Source organism: Adelges cooleyi, unplaced genomic scaffold (assembly GCF_023614345.1).
Source record: "Adelges cooleyi isolate 19-005CV unplaced genomic scaffold, UGA_ACOO_1.1 ACOO_flye_CR_arks_rails_tigmint_CR_PRNA_376, whole genome shotgun sequence".
Taxonomy (NCBI): domain Eukaryota; kingdom Metazoa; phylum Arthropoda; class Insecta; order Hemiptera; family Adelgidae; genus Adelges; species Adelges cooleyi.
The window spans coordinates 10,287,667-10,305,903 of record NW_026096053.1 but is presented as its reverse complement, the minus strand read 5'-3'; the positions used below and the strand labels follow the sequence as shown (position 1 = coordinate 10,305,903).

At 28.5% G+C, this 18,237-nt stretch overlaps 3 protein-coding genes across 7 annotated transcripts; all 3 read right to left on the bottom strand.

Moving 5' to 3' along the window:
• Window positions 1–399: 399 nt before the first annotated feature.
• On the bottom strand, window positions 400–6,765 carry LOC126840303 (BTB/POZ domain-containing protein 9-like). Of its 4 annotated transcripts, XM_050575951.1 has the most exons (13): window positions 6,370–6,763; window positions 5,851–6,294; window positions 5,285–5,519; window positions 4,673–4,756; window positions 3,673–3,802; window positions 3,307–3,537; window positions 2,970–3,246; window positions 2,685–2,901; window positions 2,184–2,422; window positions 1,925–2,114; window positions 1,005–1,191; window positions 840–944; window positions 401–755 (listed from the first exon to the last, which is right to left on the bottom strand). In XM_050575951.1, the coding sequence occupies exons 3-13, from the start codon at window positions 5,476–5,478 to the stop codon at window positions 696–698; spliced, it is 1,914 nt and encodes a 637-aa protein (XP_050431908.1). In that variant the 5' UTR covers window positions 5,479–5,519; window positions 5,851–6,294; window positions 6,370–6,763; the 3' UTR covers window positions 401–695. The 4 variants fall into 4 exon arrangements, with proteins under 4 accessions (XP_050431910.1, XP_050431911.1, XP_050431908.1 ...); XM_050575953.1 differs by lacking the exon at window positions 5,851–6,294 and having other exon boundaries at window positions 400–755; window positions 6,370–6,765; XM_050575954.1 differs by lacking the exon at window positions 5,851–6,294 and having other exon boundaries at window positions 400–755; window positions 6,374–6,765.
• A 2,757-nt stretch (window positions 6,766–9,522) lies between these two features.
• Window positions 9,523–12,859, bottom strand: LOC126840817 (BTB/POZ domain-containing protein 9-like). Its single transcript, XM_050576773.1, has 7 exons — window positions 12,739–12,859; window positions 11,903–12,011; window positions 11,293–11,376; window positions 10,619–10,754; window positions 10,131–10,361; window positions 9,778–10,051; window positions 9,523–9,707 (listed from the first exon to the last, which is right to left on the bottom strand). Exons 1-7 carry the CDS (start codon window positions 12,785–12,787, stop codon window positions 9,625–9,627), a joined length of 966 nt encoding a protein of 321 aa, XP_050432730.1. The 5' UTR covers window positions 12,788–12,859; the 3' UTR covers window positions 9,523–9,624.
• Window positions 12,860–15,095: 2,236 nt separating this feature from the next.
• LOC126840816 (BTB/POZ domain-containing protein 9-like) lies at window positions 15,096–18,207 on the bottom strand. 2 transcript variants are annotated; one of them, XM_050576771.1, is made up of 7 exons: window positions 18,070–18,207; window positions 16,866–16,974; window positions 16,601–16,684; window positions 16,121–16,259; window positions 15,619–15,849; window positions 15,276–15,549; window positions 15,096–15,201 (listed from the first exon to the last, which is right to left on the bottom strand). In XM_050576771.1, the coding sequence occupies exons 1-7, from the start codon at window positions 18,116–18,118 to the stop codon at window positions 15,116–15,118; spliced, it is 972 nt and encodes a 323-aa protein (XP_050432728.1). In that variant the 5' UTR covers window positions 18,119–18,207; the 3' UTR covers window positions 15,096–15,115. The 2 variants fall into 2 exon arrangements, with proteins under 2 accessions (XP_050432728.1, XP_050432729.1); XM_050576772.1 differs by lacking the exon at window positions 16,601–16,684.
• Window positions 18,208–18,237: the final 30 nt, after the last annotated feature.

Sequence of the window (18,237 nt, the reverse complement as noted above, 5' to 3'; positions counted from 1 at the left end):
TCTGGGCTAAATATCACAACACTTATTAATATTAATTAATTACTAATATTTTACGATGATATTACCAATTAATAAAAACAAACCATCACGTCCTTTATACTTATCATCGCACCTAACTCCCAATTATATTGAAAACCCCTCACCCCAAAAGTCCTGAATTACTGCGTTCTCGGTTTGATGTTTCTTGTCTTGGAGTTGTAGCTGTAGATGGAAACATTGACAAAAAAGTCAACATTTTATCGTTCAATATTGTAAATAACACCAATGTTAATAACAATCTCCCACACAAACTTTTATTAATTTTTACATACATACAAAGTTTTATTTTATTTAAGTAAAAGAACCAAACATTTTAATAATAATAAAGTCCCTATACATTTTAATAATTAATAATAATTTAATAAAATATACAGGTCTTTTTTTTATAAAATAAAAGTATAGTGCAAAGACAAAACAAGATAAAATACGATTGGCAAAATAAAAGGTCTCGACAGTTTCGTTTATGGTATAATTACAAAATTTGAGAATTCTAAAATATTATACTTCATACATTTATAAAACAAACAAAAAAACAAAAATATATATAAATATTGTAAGTGAAAAAATAATATAACAGTAAAATATAATTTGATATTAATATCAGTCTATCTTGTTAAGTGCGTAAGGAACAAATAAGCTTATACTTTGAATTTAGCTTAAACGACTGGAGCTTGTGTCGATGTTTCTAATATCGGATCATCTGTTTCGTTGTCCTCCTAAAATATAAATTCTCGTTACATTTCTTACAATACGATGTTACAAACAAAATTATTTTAAGATAAAAATATGTAAGTACGTACCAATTTTGGTGTAACCTGTAAATTTGCTACGGCTCGATCTACTTCAACGACGTTGGAATCTAACGCTACTTGAGCAGGAGCCTCCAAATGTACACAATGAAAAACCTACAATGTGAAAGAGTGATTAACAATTAAAAATACTACTCGTAGAATAATTTTACTCACTTCATTTGCTGAATTATAAACGCCAGTAATACGAATGTACACTATGGGCCTTGGTTTAAATTGCAGCACCTGCCATGATCGTGTCAACTCCTTGGATTTATCTACGATCAATTCCCAATCCCAAGTGTTGACAGAAACTTCAATATAGTAACTATAGTATCGGTCATCGCAATCCCAGAGCAGCATCCTGTGAATGATGACAATAATATAGTCTTAGTCTTTTATTGCCAGACTTATGCAAAACTTATATTTGAATAATGAATAGAAGTTATAAACTGATAATTCGGTAAATACAATAATTTTGTGTTGTATTCATAAATAATTTTAATTATTAATAAATAAAAGTTATTAAGACTGAATAATTATTATCTATTAAATAAAAATCATAAATGAATTATATATTAATGTTAAAACATTCATTTATTATTTATAACATGATTAATATTTACTAATATAACTTTTTGCATAATTAAAATTCATTTTTCATTATTGGGTGATACTTTGAATGGAAGAAGTTTCTTTTAACTATCAAACAGATACAACAAATTTACAGAAAATATAAATCATCATTAAAAATTTAATATAATATTATCAATCTTATAAATCATTACTACAAAATATGTATTAATTTATCGACTCTACGATAAATACTTAATAGTTCACATTTTATAGGAAAATGTTTCATTAAAAACATCAACAATCAAGAACTTTTAAACAAATGTTGCCGATTCAATAATGAATAACTTTGATTTAGCCAAAAATTAATGAGTTAGTGAATACTCTGAGCTAAACTCATACAATATTAGGCAGACATAGTGGTCTCTTTGGTAATTTAACAAGACACTATAACGTTTAACAAATACTATGATCATATTAAACAAAATAGTCCTACCAAAAATGCAAGTTATTTTAACTATTACCTCATTGAACTAAGCATATATGGTTGTGCGAGTTGAACAAGTATACAACCCGACCCTAGCTGATGACATGTATAACCGCAGTCCCAATCGTAGTCCTTATAGTTTCCATCCAACAGTGAATTGCGACAACGACTTACACCATCTATTACAATTGCATTCATAGACATTGTAGCAACATTATACTTTGGAGCTAAATGATTAAAATCAGTCAATTAGATAAAAAAAAAAAATTGTTTATAATAAGAACAGGTTTTTTTACCCACTAATCCTTTTTCGATTTCCACCAAGTGCATTTCTTCTGTATTGTACATGACTTCCATCGACACAGCGTGGAAAGTTTTATTAACAGTATTGTTAGTGCCGACAATACGTATATACCGAACTACGCGAGGATCAATCCACAAACGTTGAGTTGATCGACAATAATAATTTGAGTGATCTATGACACGCACCCAATCGTGCTGATCCATTGAAACTTCAATGTAATAAGAGTAAGACCTAATATAAATTGAACAAATTGTTTCATTAAATTGAATTCATTAAAGCATTGACACGAATAAATATTAAAAACAGATCTGTGCAAAAATGATTCAAATAATGAATAAAAATTTGTATGAATAAATTAAATTATTGACAAATAAATCAATTATTTATAAATAATATGCATAAATAATTTTTTATTTTTAATAATTATTTGAATCTGTTTTTATTATTGAATAATGCCCATCTCTGATAAGAAAAATTGAAATATTAAAAACACCTTAAATCTTTATCCCATAACTGCATTTTAATATAGTTTATAATTGATGGGTGACCCAATTTGATCATAATGCCGCCGTCAGTTTCATTAATCAGATGTCTTGTACAACCTCGTTCATGATCATGAACACTGGAATCCGATTCCAATAATGCCGATCGCATTTCTCCCTGCATAACCTGAGTGCCTTGAGAAGGATGAGCAATATTCAAATTGGGTTCTAAAACATGAAATAATTGAAATTAACATAATTTGCTAAATACAAAATAATACATACAATATGCATACTTAATTGTCCTCGAAATTTAAGTTTATGTGATGGCAACGTGTTCCTTAATTGTATAGCATCCAAAATATTATCTGAACTAACCAGCTGTGATTCTCTGACCACAGACAAAAGCTCATCAAGACTCATTAACGGATACCTCACAGCAGATAGAACTTTAATTTTAGCTTCAGGATCTTCGTCGTCTTGATTCGCTTTGATCCAGCGACAAACCGCGCGAAATATATCCAATTCATAAGCATATAACGAATCACGATTGAGAATTTCTTGTAGTGCTTCCTATAAATTACAATTTTTTTTCACAACATGAGCAAAATTTATTGAGCAAAACGTCCTTACGGGCGACAAAGACAGAAAAGCCTCAGATTGTAATACGTCCAAAGCGTGGTTGTCGATAAAGTTGAGTGATTCGACTACGAGTTCTTTGTGTTGATAAAGACGTGCTGCAGCAAACATCGAGCATACATTATGTACATTAATGTTACTTCGTAAATACTTGGACAGTGAAAGTTCTAAGTTTGAAAATCCAAATAAATTTGAAAGACTAAATATTTCCAAAATCACTTCGTCCTTAAAAATAAAACAAAATTGTAGTATGTTACAATAATTAGTTAGGGTAGGGATTTTTTTAATAACTGAAACTCAAACAAATGAATCTACTGATTAGGCCACTTGAAAACCAGTAAACTATGTCGATTAAGTTACCTTTAGAATACTTAAATTCATTCGACCGGAATAAATATATTCGAGCAGTTTTTTAAATGAGTTTACTGATGCTTCACTAATTTTCACTTCTGACTGATGGGATTCTTTAAGACCTCCATATAATAATGCCCTAAAAATAATACACAATTACTACAAATATTTTATATTTTTACTATGATATTGATAGTTATCATAAGGAGTAATGAAAAAAATAAAATATGGTACTTCATAACTCTATGATAAAATAATACATAAATAATTTATTAAATAATAAATATTTTTATAGACATTAAAAACTATATAATTGTGATTTGATTTTTTTAATTACCTTAAAAAAGTGCAACTACAGATTTTAGAATTTTGTTTATAAAAATGGTAGCATTTTAAGGGTTTTCCTCTTGATTTTGAAAGATAAAGGGGTAATATTTTTTCATTAGGCTTTATAAAATATCGTTCAACAATTTTTTATTTATGGTACATGAAGAAACCATTCTAGCTGTTTGTGCAATAGTATCATAGGTTATTTTATGTACTAGTCTGGTTTCTGAATCAAAGTCCAATTACTACAGGAACCAAATCATATAAAAATAAGATTTTAAAAGAAAGGGGGAAAATGTTTAATTGTTGGTCCAATTAAGTAATAGTAATTAGGTATTTGTACACATTGGTATAAAGTACTACCTAGTGTTAAGTATTTAGGTACAATTTCTAATTTATAGGTCCAGATACAAAAAGAAAAAATTTAATTTATAAAAACCACATCTCTGTAAAAGATTTTTAAGATCTCAGTTCAGCTACCAAATTATAAATTAATTATTAAACGTGTTAAAGCTCATTTTCATGGATGAAATTAAATGTTGTGGGTTGAGACAGCACAGTCACAAAAAAAATTAGCATTATCGATAAGTAATTTATTATTACTAACTACATTTATTAGGGCTATGAAACTATTAAGCATTAAGCTATCTAAGGTAATATGCTTAATGATAAAATAAAATACCTAAAATAATCACTTCGTGAGGCTAATACAACTCGATGGGCGTGGAATCGTTCGCCATTCACAACTAGAACAACATCAGAAAACCTGAAATTATAAAATTAAGTATTAATACAGACACCAATAACTTTTCTTTAATAGTTAGGCAATGAATTTTGTATGTCACTAGTATAAAATAAAATAAAAAATATAATTAATGACTAATTTAAGAGTTTATCATCAATTGTCTAATTCTATTTTATCATTAAAAACTAAGTTAACAATATTATTTAACATACTACTATACGAATATAGAGAATATATTTGTTTAAATTGTGGACTATGGTATTAAAAATTGTATACAAGGTAAACATACTTGTGTTATATTATTGTCAAAATCAAAACGACTAATGATATTTTGTCATAACTAGGTATTACATAATTGTCAACACTGTGTTCACAAATTGAAATATGAAAAAACAAATAATGTTAGTTGTTCATATTTTGCTTAAAGAACAAGCAATTATTATCTTGTATACGATTGTTCAAATATAATGTTAGCGTTAACGGTCAGTCATAACTAAAAAAACAATAATGAATATTATAAAGTAAACATGTACAAATACAGTACTATACCTGTCATTTAGATACAGAGTGCCAATGTCGCTGGCCAAGAAGTGGGCGTGATCAATTTGCTCGTAACTGTGCTGTTTGGCTATGGATGGTGGTGTTTTACATTCGATAGGACTGTGATCACCGCTGGTCCCGCTACTGCTGCCGCTGCTACCGCCAGGAGCGCCGTCACCATCGGCCACTTGCTGGCCACTCATCGTTGAGTTACTGCGATGGGTGTAGAACACGGGTCCGTAAGCTGGTCAAAAAAATCAAGAACATGCATTAAGTATTAACGAGGCAGTCATACTCAACCCGAGCCAAACACACTCATTGTGGGAAAACGATTTTACAACAAAACTATGGACACTGTGGACAGACACAATTGAGCAGGAAAAAACACATACACATCGCTTATACCATGGAAAATATAATTTTTGTGAAAAACACACAAAGCCTGCGCCAGTTGTTGCCCAGGCGAAGTGCGATCAACGAGTGCGCGGATCCCACATAGAGGCCCGTAAACATCATTATTAAATACATATTAACAATAATAGTAATAGTAATATTAAATAATATACGGCCATTACCTACGGATTCCAGTGAACGTCGACGACAACGGTCGGTTCGAAGATAAGGTAATATGTGCCGCCGAACCCGATATCTGTGTGCTAATCCGACTTTCCAATAATTAATCGCGCCACCGCAAACAATAACCAGACGATTTTACAACGATACACTGTTATTATTATTATTGTTAACGGAAAACGAACAGTGTCAACAATGTGGCCAAACCCGAACCAAAGGACAAAATATCGGTAAAAATACACATTAAGTAATATTATTATTACTCATTTGTACGAGCAATTAAAAATTGATGGTATAGTACGAGTACTAATAATATACGTCTTAGAACTTATTATTTTTTTTTTTTGTCAATACCACTTTGAACGCAAACACAACAACGTTATCAACGTGATTAGAGATAAGCATCGTCCGACAATCCGTGATAACGACGACGGCGACAACAGCGGCTGCGGCGAAATTTTACATTTAATACAAATAATAATGACACAAGGAAATATATGAAATAATTACATTCTACATACCTACCTATCTTCTCGAACCGGGACAAACGCCGTCGTGGTGTCTCGCGGTAGAAACTGTTTCAATAAAAATAATGTTAGTGATAAACGACCTTAATCCGTCAACATATTATTATTATTGTGTGCAGCATCGATGTACCGACGCGAGACTACCGTTGTTGTGTTGTTGGTATTATTATTATTATTATTTTGTTATTTTATTATATAATATAATGTACAGCGCCGTTTTTCCCTTCCCGTCAAACGGGTTAGTAGGTTATACGGAGTGGGTGAAACCGGTCGCAAATATGCGCATATCTAAAGTATTTTTATTATTAACTAATATAATTTATAAAGTGTGTCTATCATAACTAAACACTCCATTGTGACCGACCAGTGGAATGTTTATGGACACACGTTCTCCGTCTAAGTGAGACGGTGTGCGGTACACACAATAACGTTAATATTATATCGTCTTCTGTCCAATGTTCAATAATTTATTGTCAAATAGGCAACGATCGGACAACCAACAAAATATGTTGAATTAATCCACAACGATAAATTTAATGATCTATAACGTGCACACAATTCCTGCTGGCCCATTTGTAACTTCCATGTCAAACGAGTGAGAGTTTAATATCAAATGAACTGATCTTCTAATTGAGTCATTGATATTTTTATGCTGACGCAACGCATGTTTCTCATAGATAAAAAAATCTAATAATGTTAAAAATCCGGGTTTATTTGAAAAAATAGAGATTTTGTTGAGAAACTTACATAATCTACACGACACAAGCTATTGTAAATGGATTTTTTATTCGTACACACATATGTTATATTTAAAAAAAACAAATCATACAAAATATGCTGGTTCATACTGTTGATAATAAACAATATTATACAAGCATGTGATGTAAATGGATAGGCCGGGCAAAAAGAAGGTGTTTTGCAAAAGAAAGAATGACCAATATGTTTATTGAACTAAAATAAACTGTTGATTTTTATTATTAAACTTATACTATTAACTACGGATTACACTTTTAAAATAAAAACTTAACTTTAAAGAGTTTCTGTTACTATATGAGGTTCTGCTATCATCTACTACTGAATTCCGACTGACTAACTAGGCGATTTGCTCGTGTCAACCGACGGGTCCAGGACACCCGACACCAAAGGTTTCGACATAACCACGATGACACTTGCAAACGCATATTGATATTAATACCAATATAATGCTACACTACACATGATAATAACAAGTCGTTTGTTTATAGCGATATATTTCTGCTAGACCATTGCATCCAACGGAATGGCCAGTGAAAAACACCATCTGCTTCCTAATCAAAAGTCTCTTGAACTTACACACTCAATTGTAATACATCATTATTAGGTGATATTATGTTTTATCCAATGTTTAGTGTAAAACAAAATCATTATAAATGGTTGTTCAAACATTTTCACTATATAAACGTATATGTTGTCAAGTGGAATTGAATTAATGTTATGGCAAATATTTTTGTCTTCGGCCGTGTATTTTATTTACTACCTCAATAGTGATGCATACGATTTATTATTTGAAGTAGGAAAAAGCTGGGAAAATTCTTTACAAATTTGTTTCGACAATTTATTATAATTATTGACAATTTACTATTTTGTTCTCAATAGCAAACTGCTTGATTTACTGAGTAAAGATGCGAAAAAGTTTATTTCGTGCAACTATTTTTTATCGAACGTTGGTTCTTGATTAAAAAATCAAGTTAATAAACGGTTTTCAAGTTTTCTCGAATTAATGCTAAATTTTACATGTTTACAACCATCTTGTCTTGCCTTATTAACATATTTAGAACTTTTAAGCGAAGCTACGAAGTTGGTAAACAAATACAATGAAGTCATACTAAAAACATTTACAAGTGAAATTTTAGCTGTAATTTCAACGCTTAAAAATGTAACAAGAAAACTTTTAAATCGAACAAGAAACTCCTCGAGAGGTTAACTTCGAGGATTTAATCTATAAGTTTGCTGAAGCAAAAGCAAAAAAGAAGAAATTTTGATAAAACAGACCGGACATAACTTTATTTAATAATTTGATTTTATTATTATTGTGGTTTTGTTTATGTTATTTAAACCAAAAACAATGTTAAAAAAAAATTGACCATACACATAATAATTGTATACTAAACATGATTTTAATTATTTAGAAGCTTTATTAACAGGGATAATATAGAGATAATTTTTTTGGGCGGGTGTACGTCTCTAATGCCCCCTTCCCCCAAATTTGTAAAGCTAAGGGCCCGCAAGATTATATTGTCACGGGAATTGGTATTTATAATCAATGGTAATAACAAAATAACTCCACACTCTCGACAATTATGTAACACCATATTATATTCTATGATCTATACCACCTGTATAGTATAAGGCGCAGAAGTGTGTGCAGTTTCAAGTTTCAACACACCATTAAAACATGGCATATACCTATTATGTATATTATAATATAGTGTATATTACAATCTATATGGCAATAAAATATTAAAATATAATTACAACACCTACAAACACATAACGCCGTATCTCATTTTCTTGTATAAAGTTAGTATAAGAAATTGTAAAATATACCGAAATTTGAAATTTTACATAGATATTGCTTTTGTTCGTGCGCAAATATAATAAATAATTAAGTACAAATTAGGTATACCAGACGAAAAAACTGAATCATGTGAAAAAAGCATTTGTCTAACTGACTTTCTGTTTTTTTTTTTGTATATATAATAATAAAATTGCAGAAAATATGAAAAATTGATATTATTTTTCATAATAATTAATTTCATAATTCGCGTCCCAAATTATTGCCGTCAGTTCCTCTATTAACCTGAGTGCCATGTGACGAACTAGCCATATTAAAAAGAGTGAGAGTTTAATGCCAAATGAACTGATCTTCTAATTGAGTTATTGATATTTTTATGCTGACGCAACGCATGTTTCTTACAGATAAAAAAATCTGATAATGTTAAAAATCCGGGTTTATTTGAAAAAATAGAGATTTTGTGTTCGTAAAATTAATTTTGAATTATCATACTTGAAAAAACATTTTGAAACATTTTAAAATATTTATTAGGTAACTTTTTAAAATTTTTAAAAACTTTTTAACATTATTATTGGACTAAAGTTAACTGGCTTTTGAGGTTTTTTTTGTATATATTCTATATTTTTGACCAGATAAAAGTTTTTTTTATAGATAATAATACATTTTAAGAAAAAAAAATTGGTTATAATATTTTATCAATTATCATAATAATTTGTGCCTCCATATTTATGTATAATTTTACGAGTAGCTTGAGACGAACTAGCTATGGAATTGGGGTCTGAAAAAATTTAATAATTCAAATTAACAAAATTGGTTGAGTAACTAATTATATGTACAATTGCGCATACTTGGATGTCTTGGAGTTTCACGTTTACGTGATGACAATAATTTTCTCAATTCTACGGCTTCTAAAATGTCCAAATTATCCAGCTGCGTTTCCTCGATAACAGTCAACAGTTCTTCAATATTTATTAAAGTAATTCTCACGTTTGATAATACTTTGGTTCTATCTTCAAGGTCTATGTTGTCTTTATGCTCTTTGATCCAGCGACAAACCGCGCGGAATATATCCAATTCAGGAGTATAAAACGTGTCCCGAATGAGAATTTTTTGTATGGCTTCCTGAAAATAGAATTTTTTTTTAGACGCAACATAAATCACGATAAAGATTTTTTTTTTTGTATTTTTAAAATATCCTTACGGGTGGCAAAGACAAAAAATCTTGGGACTGTAATATACGCAAAGCGTGGCTGTCCATAAAGTTAAGTGATTCTGCTGTAAGTTCTTTCTGTTGATAATGATGTGCCAGACCAAACATCGGGAACATATTATGGACATCAATTTTACCACCCAAATACTTGGACAGTCCAATTAATGCTTTAGGAAAATTAAATAAATTCAAAAGACCAAATAATTCTATAATGTCGTTGCTCTAAAAAATAATACAAAATTGTACACCAATAATCGAAAAATTCATAATTAACTGAAGAATTTTGTAATATAAGCAAAAATACTAATGGATTATTTAATAAATTAATCATTTGCCTTTCGAATAACGACTCAGTCATTCGAATATTGTTTTCACGTACATATTTTTCAATTAAATACAAAAAACCTCAAAAAAAAAATCGAATAGTCTTTTAACGTTTATTGTTTTCAAACCGGTAAGCTACGTTAATTTTATGTTACCTCTAAGTTTCCTAAATTCAATTGGCCCGAATATGCGTACTTAAGAAGTATTTTAAATGAGTTTACAGAAGCTCCATCCAACTCGAGTGTCACATCCGTCTGAAAGGTTTCCAAAAGACCTCTATAGAATAAAGCGCTGTAAAATTAACAATTATTACAATCAATAAATTATGTGTGCTACAATATGTAAAGCACAGTCTATTATAGTCTAATTTCATGGTCTACAAAAAAGAGATTATTTGTACAAAAACAAACGATACAAAAACATTCATTTAATATTATATAAAAATGTTTTGTCAAAAACAAATCAATAATAGAAACCAATTTATTTTTTTTTTTTTGAAAACCCTTGATTTTAATCTAAGAGCTCGTTCTTATTACTTTACTGTTTTAAATACTCAATTTTACAGTTATAGGCCTTTACCATGTAAAATTGTATTATGTTAAAAGCTTCAAAGTGTAATAATATTCTATACGATCATATAAAATAAATGTATAGCTAAAATTGTCATTGGGCTAAATTGGTTAGCGGTTATCACCTCACTCTTCCAAACCATAATTACTAAATAACATTATCGATAAGTAATATATTATTAAGAACATCTTTGATTATTATTATAATAAATAATTAACATTACCAATAAGGAGTATACTTAAAAATAAGAATCAAATACCTAAAATATTCGCTGTTTAAAGCTAACACAAGTTTATGAGCGGGAATTCTATCATTATCTACAATTAAAACCACGTCTGAAAACCTGAAATAAATATTAAAGTAAGGTATTAATGCTGTTATAAATATTAATACAAAACAATCATTATGTATAATTTAACATATTTATAAGTAATTCAAAGCAATTCAAATATATTGGTGCAATTATTAAATAGTTTCGCCTTTTCTTAGTAAAAATACCATGATAATTCTGATATTTAGCTTATAATTTTCCGTTAAAAGTTAATACGTTTTCGAAGTAAATAGAAAAAAATAATACAAGTAATTAGCCATCCAGCAACACTTAATTTTTATATTTTTGTTATTTTCACATACCTATTTTTTAATAGAAACATAATTATTATACATGTTTGTAAAAAATATTGATACCACTTCAAAATATAAAATAATTAATTTTGTAACATATTCAGAATTTAGGGCTGTTTTAAGAAAAAGCGTATTATTTCCTTTATTTAATGATAATGTATAATTTTAAAGTTAACGGTCAGTCATACCAAAAAAAAACAATAATGAATAAAATAAAGTAAATAGGTACATATACAATATCATACTTCTTTTGTAGATATAGACTCTTAATTTCGCTGAAATAGGATGGAGAGAGATCTGCTTGCTCGTCACTGGCTATGGCTGACAAATTACGCTTAGTCGAACCAAAACATGCTAAAAACAAAAAACACTAAACTAGCTAAAGAGGTGATAAAATCCCTTGTTCCTGGGAAAAAAGTGGGGGAATTTTTGCAAGGAACACATACATTTGTTCTTTTAATGGCCACCACAAACAAATATAAAATAATAAATAACGCGGTTGTGCTAGCTATTAAACATCAGCAACCATTCATAAAGCATCTAAATAAAAGCCAATCAGACTTGGCGATCTCCTTCTTAATCGATACAAACATCTTTAACAGTTTTCTTACAGTTGCCAAGTGTACTTTTCTACGTCAGGAAACTTGGAAGACAATGACTATAGTTATTCGGTATCGGTATACCCCGACCATGGCGAGGGATCCTTCATAGATCACATAAAATCCGTCCTTTTCAGGACAAATATAGTAACCTACTTAATACATCATATTAAATATTTAAAATAGTTAAAAATCCATAGCTCTCTAGGTAGTTGACAACTAGCATTGAATTTATCATATTCAGCATACAACAAATCAATAAGTAGGTAAGGTGTGTGCTTTAAAACATTATATACTATTTGGAAATTAGTTGTGGTTACTTTTTAAAAACCGATATTTAAATGTACTACAACAGATAGCAGATAAGTTCTGTAAATATGTAGAGAAGTTGTTGTTAGAGATAATTGCAAATAACAAGGACAAACAATATGTATAAATAATAGTGTAAAATATATAATTATGTTTAATAAAAAATATATTACCTGGAGTTGACGTTACAATGATAATGACGAAAAAGTAAATAAACACCATTGTGTTCTACGTGTTAATCCGATATCAAATTCTTAAATACTTCATAAACACTTATAAAAAAATCTTTTCAATAGGTGCTGAACTTAAACATGTATTTTTATTATAATTGTGAACCATATTTTTCTATATAGGGTTTATTCACGAATAATTATGTATACAATTGGTGTTAGGTGTATATGGGTTTTCGTATAGAAACATAAACATGTTATTGTTGTATATTGTTAAATATATCATACAATTTTGAAAATGACGTCAAACTAACATATGTTGCCCATACATCGTACGCCAATTGAATAGTCGCACGTTTTAAAAATATTAAACAATTCTAGATACTTTATGCTTCTTAAAAGCAAAGATTTACAGACATTTTAAAATTGCTTTTCAAAACCCCAAATATATTTATGTTAAAAAATAAAAATACCTAGTCCACTTAATTATTAACGCTAATATGGATAGGCATATGTATGCATATGTTATTAAAAAGTCTGCTACAATCCATTAAAAGATTATTATGATTTGTTTGGTGTATATGTAAAAGATTTTACATACAATTGTATTTATTATTTATTATGTAAATACGAATGTTAAGAGAAAACTACTCTTAATCATCCATACTGTTAAACATAAATCTTAAATTTGTTCAAATGCAAAAAATAAGGATGCTATAAAAATATTTTCTCTCTAGAATTTTGGTAAAGCTCTATTTTAAAGTTTATATGCTTCAAAGTCTCTATTATAAATGGACAAAATAATACAATTAATGAATAATTGTGAAATTTAAAATTTAGTTGAAATCAATATTGTCTAATTGTATTTTATCATAAAAAAATTATAACAGCTATATAGTAAACATTATTGTATTAACAGAAAGAATTAATTTGTATACAACTACAACCTATACTTGTAATAAATTAGTTTCAAAATCAAAAAGACCCATATAATTTTGTCGTATCTATTACATAGTATTCAATTGAAATATAATTTTAATTTTAAAACGCCTTTCGTTAAAAATGAAATTAACTATAAAAAAATATTTGTTTAAATTTAAAACTTAATCAAAAATGTATTTATGCGGTATATTATACCTATTTTGTACACATCAATAATATCAAAATTAATTTTCTTTCGACCACTGCTCAGCTGTCTACGCCCGGACTAATTACCAACAGTCTGCAAACTTGCCTACGTTATAATTAATAATACTTGTAAAAAAAATGTACTACGTTAATTAAGCCCCCCTAACTGTCCTCGGAATTTATACCCAGATTGAACATATTATCATTTGTTGTTACAATCTAACGATGATTAATATATCCCAATATATCATAATCGTTAAGCACTAAGTTATTTAAGCTATTTGAACGATAAATATATACTTGTATATACAGGGTGGCCCACAAAGATTTGACAAATTAAATAACTTTTGTTCTAGTGAATATTTTTGAAATTTTTTTTTTTTATATAAGTTATACTCATTTGCGCTATAACTTTTGAACGGACGAATAAAAATACAAATTTTGAAAAAATGTAATAAAACAATTTTTAAAAAAATTAAAAAAAGTAAAACAGTCAAATGCAATAAAAACTGTGGTGCTTATAGCGCAAATGAGCATAACTTATTAAAAAAAAAAAAATCACAAAAATATTCACTAGAACAAAAGTTATTTAATTTGTCAAATCTTTGTGGGCCACCCTGTATATACAAATATATATATATACTTTTTTTTATCAAAAAATAGATCATCATGCTGCTATACCGAGTAAAAATTTTAATTTGTCATTATATTTTATTTAAAAAAAAAAAAATAAGCATATTTTATATCATGTAATTTTAGAAATTCTACTTTATTTACTTTTATTGAAGATTGATGGATGTTGACATTTTTCTAGGAGGCTCTTAATGGTTTAATTTTTTTTTTAATATAAGCCTTAACATATTGTTTACTGTAATTTGATATACTAATTAATAATTATCCCCCCCCTCCCCGAAACTTCTAATTAAATCATTGATATTTTTATACTGACGCAACGCATGTTTCTTATAGATTATGAAAAAAATTGCATAAAATATTTTAAAAAATCGGTTTTTATTTAATAAAAATAGATATTTTGTGTTCGTAAAATGAATTTTGGATTACAGTATTGAGAAAAACATCTTGAAACCTTTAAAAAATTTTTATTAGGTAACTTTTTAAAAACTTTTTAAACATTATTATTGGATTAAACTGTATTAATATTAACTGACTTTCTGTTTTTTTTTTTGTATATATAATAAAAAAAATTACAGAAAATATAAAAAATTAGTATTATTTTTTATAATAATTAATTTCATAATTCGCGTCCCAAATTATTGCCGTCAGTTCTTCTTTTAACCTGAGTGCCATGAGACGAACTAGCCATATTGATATTGGGGTCTGAAAAAATGAAATAATTAAAATTAACAAAAATCTGTTGAATAACTATCTAATTATATGTACAATGTGCATACTTGAGTGTCTTGGAGTTTGACGTTTACTTGGTGACAACAAGTTTCCCAATCGTATGGCTTCTACAATTTCCGTTTTATCCAGCTGCGATTCCTTGATCACTGACGACAGTTTATCATCACGTATCAATGAATCTCTAACGTTTGATAATACTTCGATTGTAGCTTCAGGATCTCCTTTGTCTTTACGCGTTTTGATCCAGAAACAAACCGCACGGAATACATCCAATTCATAAGCAACAAACGTGTCTCGAATGAGAATTTCTTGTATTGCTTCCTGAATTTAGAATTTTTTTTTAGTCACAACATAATTCATGATAAAGATTTATTTTTAAAATATCCTTACGGGTGGCAAAGACAAAAAATCTTGGGACTGTAATACAAGTAAAGCGTGGCTGTCCATAAAGTTAAGTGATTCTGCTATAAGTTCATTATGTTGATAATGACGGGCTAGACCAAATATGGTGAACACATTTTGTTCATCAATTTTACTTCCTAAATGCTTGGAAACAGCAAGTAAAACTTTAGGAACTTTAAATAAATTTGAAAGACGAAATAATTCTATAATCACATTGTCCTGAAAGAATAATACAAAATTGTATACCAATAATCGAAAAATTCATAATTTACTGAGGAATTTTGTAATATAAGCAAAAATACTAATCGATTATTTATGAATTAATAATTCGCCATTCGAATAACAGGTTAGTCATTCGAATATTGTTTTCACGTACATATTTTTCAATTAAATACAAAAAACCTCAAAAAAAAAATAATCGAATAGTCCTATAACAATTATTGTTTTTAAGCCGTTTGAAAACCGGTAAGCTACGTTAATTTTACGTTACCTCTAAGATGCTTAAATTCAATTGACCGGTATAAATGCATTTAAGAAGTACTTTAAATGAGCTTACAGAAGTTCCATCCAACCCTAGTGTCACATCCGTCTGAAAGGGTTTCATAAGACCTTCATTATAGAATAAAGCGCTGTAAAATTAACAATGTAACAATATAACCAAATTTAAAAAAAACCTTGATTTTAAACAAAAAAAGCTCTTATTTCTTTATTAGTAACACAAAATTAAGCTTGCCATTTTAAATTAGTTTATAATAAGAATTTTTTCTATAATAAATATAACATTTACAAAAATTTAAAAACATTGAGGTAAAAATATGTTTTTTCATATTTTCCAAAAACAACATTACTTAATAACGTTATCGATAAGTAATTAATTATTGAGAACATATTTTATTATTATTATACTAAATAATTAACATTAAGCTAACATTATCAATAGTGAATATACTTAATAATAAGAATTAAATACCCAAAATATTCGCTGTTTAAAGCTAACACAAGTTTATGAGCGGAAATTCGTTCATTATTTACAACTAAAACCACGTTTGAATATCTGTAATAAATATTAAAGTAAGGTATTAATACTGTTATGTATATTAAGAATAAAAATTATTATGAATAATTTAAGATAAGTAATTCAAAGCAATTAAAATATATTGGTATAAACAGTAAACACTGTAAAATACAGTTAAACTAAAGTAAATAAGTAAATAGGTACATATATAATATCATACCTGTCTTGTAGATAAAGACTGTTAATTTCGCTGAAAAAGGATGGAGAGTGATCTATTTGCTCTTCACTGGATGTGTATCGAAAATTACGCTTATACGAATCAGAACATGCTAAAAACAAAAAAAAACTAAAATTGCTGAAGAGGATATATGACTTCTATCAATTCCTTAGTCCCAGGCACAAAGTCTGGGTTTACAAGGAACACATACATTTGTTCTTTATTGGTCACCACTAACTAATATGAAATAATAAATAACGCGACTGTGCTAGCTATTAAACACCAGCAGCCATAGAGCAGTCATAGAGCATCTAAATAAAAGCCAGTCAGACTTGGCGAGCTCCCTCTAAAACAATGAAAAAATCTTTAACAGTTGCCATGAGTAATTTTCTACGTCAGGGAACGTGGAAGACAATAACTATAGTTATTCGGTATATCAATCGCCGACCATGGCAAGGGATCCTTCATAGATCACAAAAAACCGTCCTTTTCAGGACAAATATAGTAATCTACTTGCATTAGACGACACTAATTATTTTCTTTTCCCTATCCTTAGTTGCCCAAGCCGCCTGTCGTTCGCCCAAAACCCTTCATTGTTAATTGTAATTTGAAACCAAATTGAGGGCCCTAAAACTTGTATAGTTTGTTTTCTCTGGAGTATCGTTTGCGACCGGCGTAGTTTTTTTAAAGCAATCCATCGTCATTTATTAAGAACATGCACATGACTAAAATTAAATGTTGAAAGCTTTGTAAAAATTATTAAGAATTTAAGAATTAAAAATTCATAGCTCTCTAGGTAGTTGACAACTAGCATTGTTTTTTTATAATATTCAACATAAAACAAATCAATAAGTTAGGTGTGTGCCTTAAAACATTATAATATAATACTTAGAAATTAGTTTTTTGAAAACCGATAAAAATACTACAGATAGCAGGTAAGTTCAGTAAATATTTACAGAAGTTGTCATTAGAGATTATTGCGAATTGCAAATTACAAGGACAAACATTAATGAAATATATTATAAATAGTAACCTACTTAATACATCATATTAAATAGTAATAATAATTAAAAATCCATAGCTCTCTAGATAGTTGACAACTAGCATTGACTTTATCATATTCAGCATACAACAAATAACAAGGACAAACAATATGTATAAATAATAGTGTAAAATATATAATTATGTTTAATAAAAAATATATTACCTGCATTTGATGTTATAATGATAATGACGAAAATATAAATAAACATCATCGTGTTCTACGCGTTAATCTGATATCAAATTCTGAAATACTTCACAAATACAAATAAAATCTTTTCAATAGTTGTTGAGAACCGACTTAAACATGTATTTTTCTTATAATAGCGAACCA

Coding starts and splice junctions, on each gene's coding strand:
- LOC126840303 (XM_050575953.1), bottom strand. CDS start 5,478: ATGAGTGGCCAGCAAGTGGCCGATGGTGACGGCGCTCCTGGCGGTAGC. Junction 2,902..2,969: donor TAAATTTCGAGGACAATTAA/GTATGCATATTG, acceptor TTCATGTTTTAG/AACCCAATTTGAATATTGCT. Junction 2,423..2,684: donor TTATGGGATAAAGATTTAAG/GTGTTTTTAATA, acceptor AATTTATATTAG/GTCTTACTCTTATTACATTG.
- LOC126840817 (XM_050576773.1), bottom strand. CDS start 12,787: ATGGTGTTTATTTACTTTTTCGTCATTATCATTGTAACGTCAACTCCA. Junction 10,755..11,292: donor TTAAACAGCGAATATTTTAG/GTATTTGATTCT, acceptor TTAATTTTACAG/CGCTTTATTCTATAGAGGTC. Junction 9,708..9,777: donor TGAAACTCCAAGACATCCAA/GTATGCGCAATT, acceptor AAATTTTTTCAG/ACCCCAATTCCATAGCTAGT.
- LOC126840816 (XM_050576771.1), bottom strand. CDS start 18,118: ATGATGTTTATTTATATTTTCGTCATTATCATTATAACATCAAATGCA. Junction 16,975..18,069: donor CATTATAACATCAAATGCAG/GTAATATATTTT, acceptor TTTTGTTTTTAG/CATGTTCTGATTCGTATAAG. Junction 16,685..16,865: donor AGTCTTTATCTACAAGACAG/GTATGATATTAT, acceptor TATTTATTACAG/ATATTCAAACGTGGTTTTAG.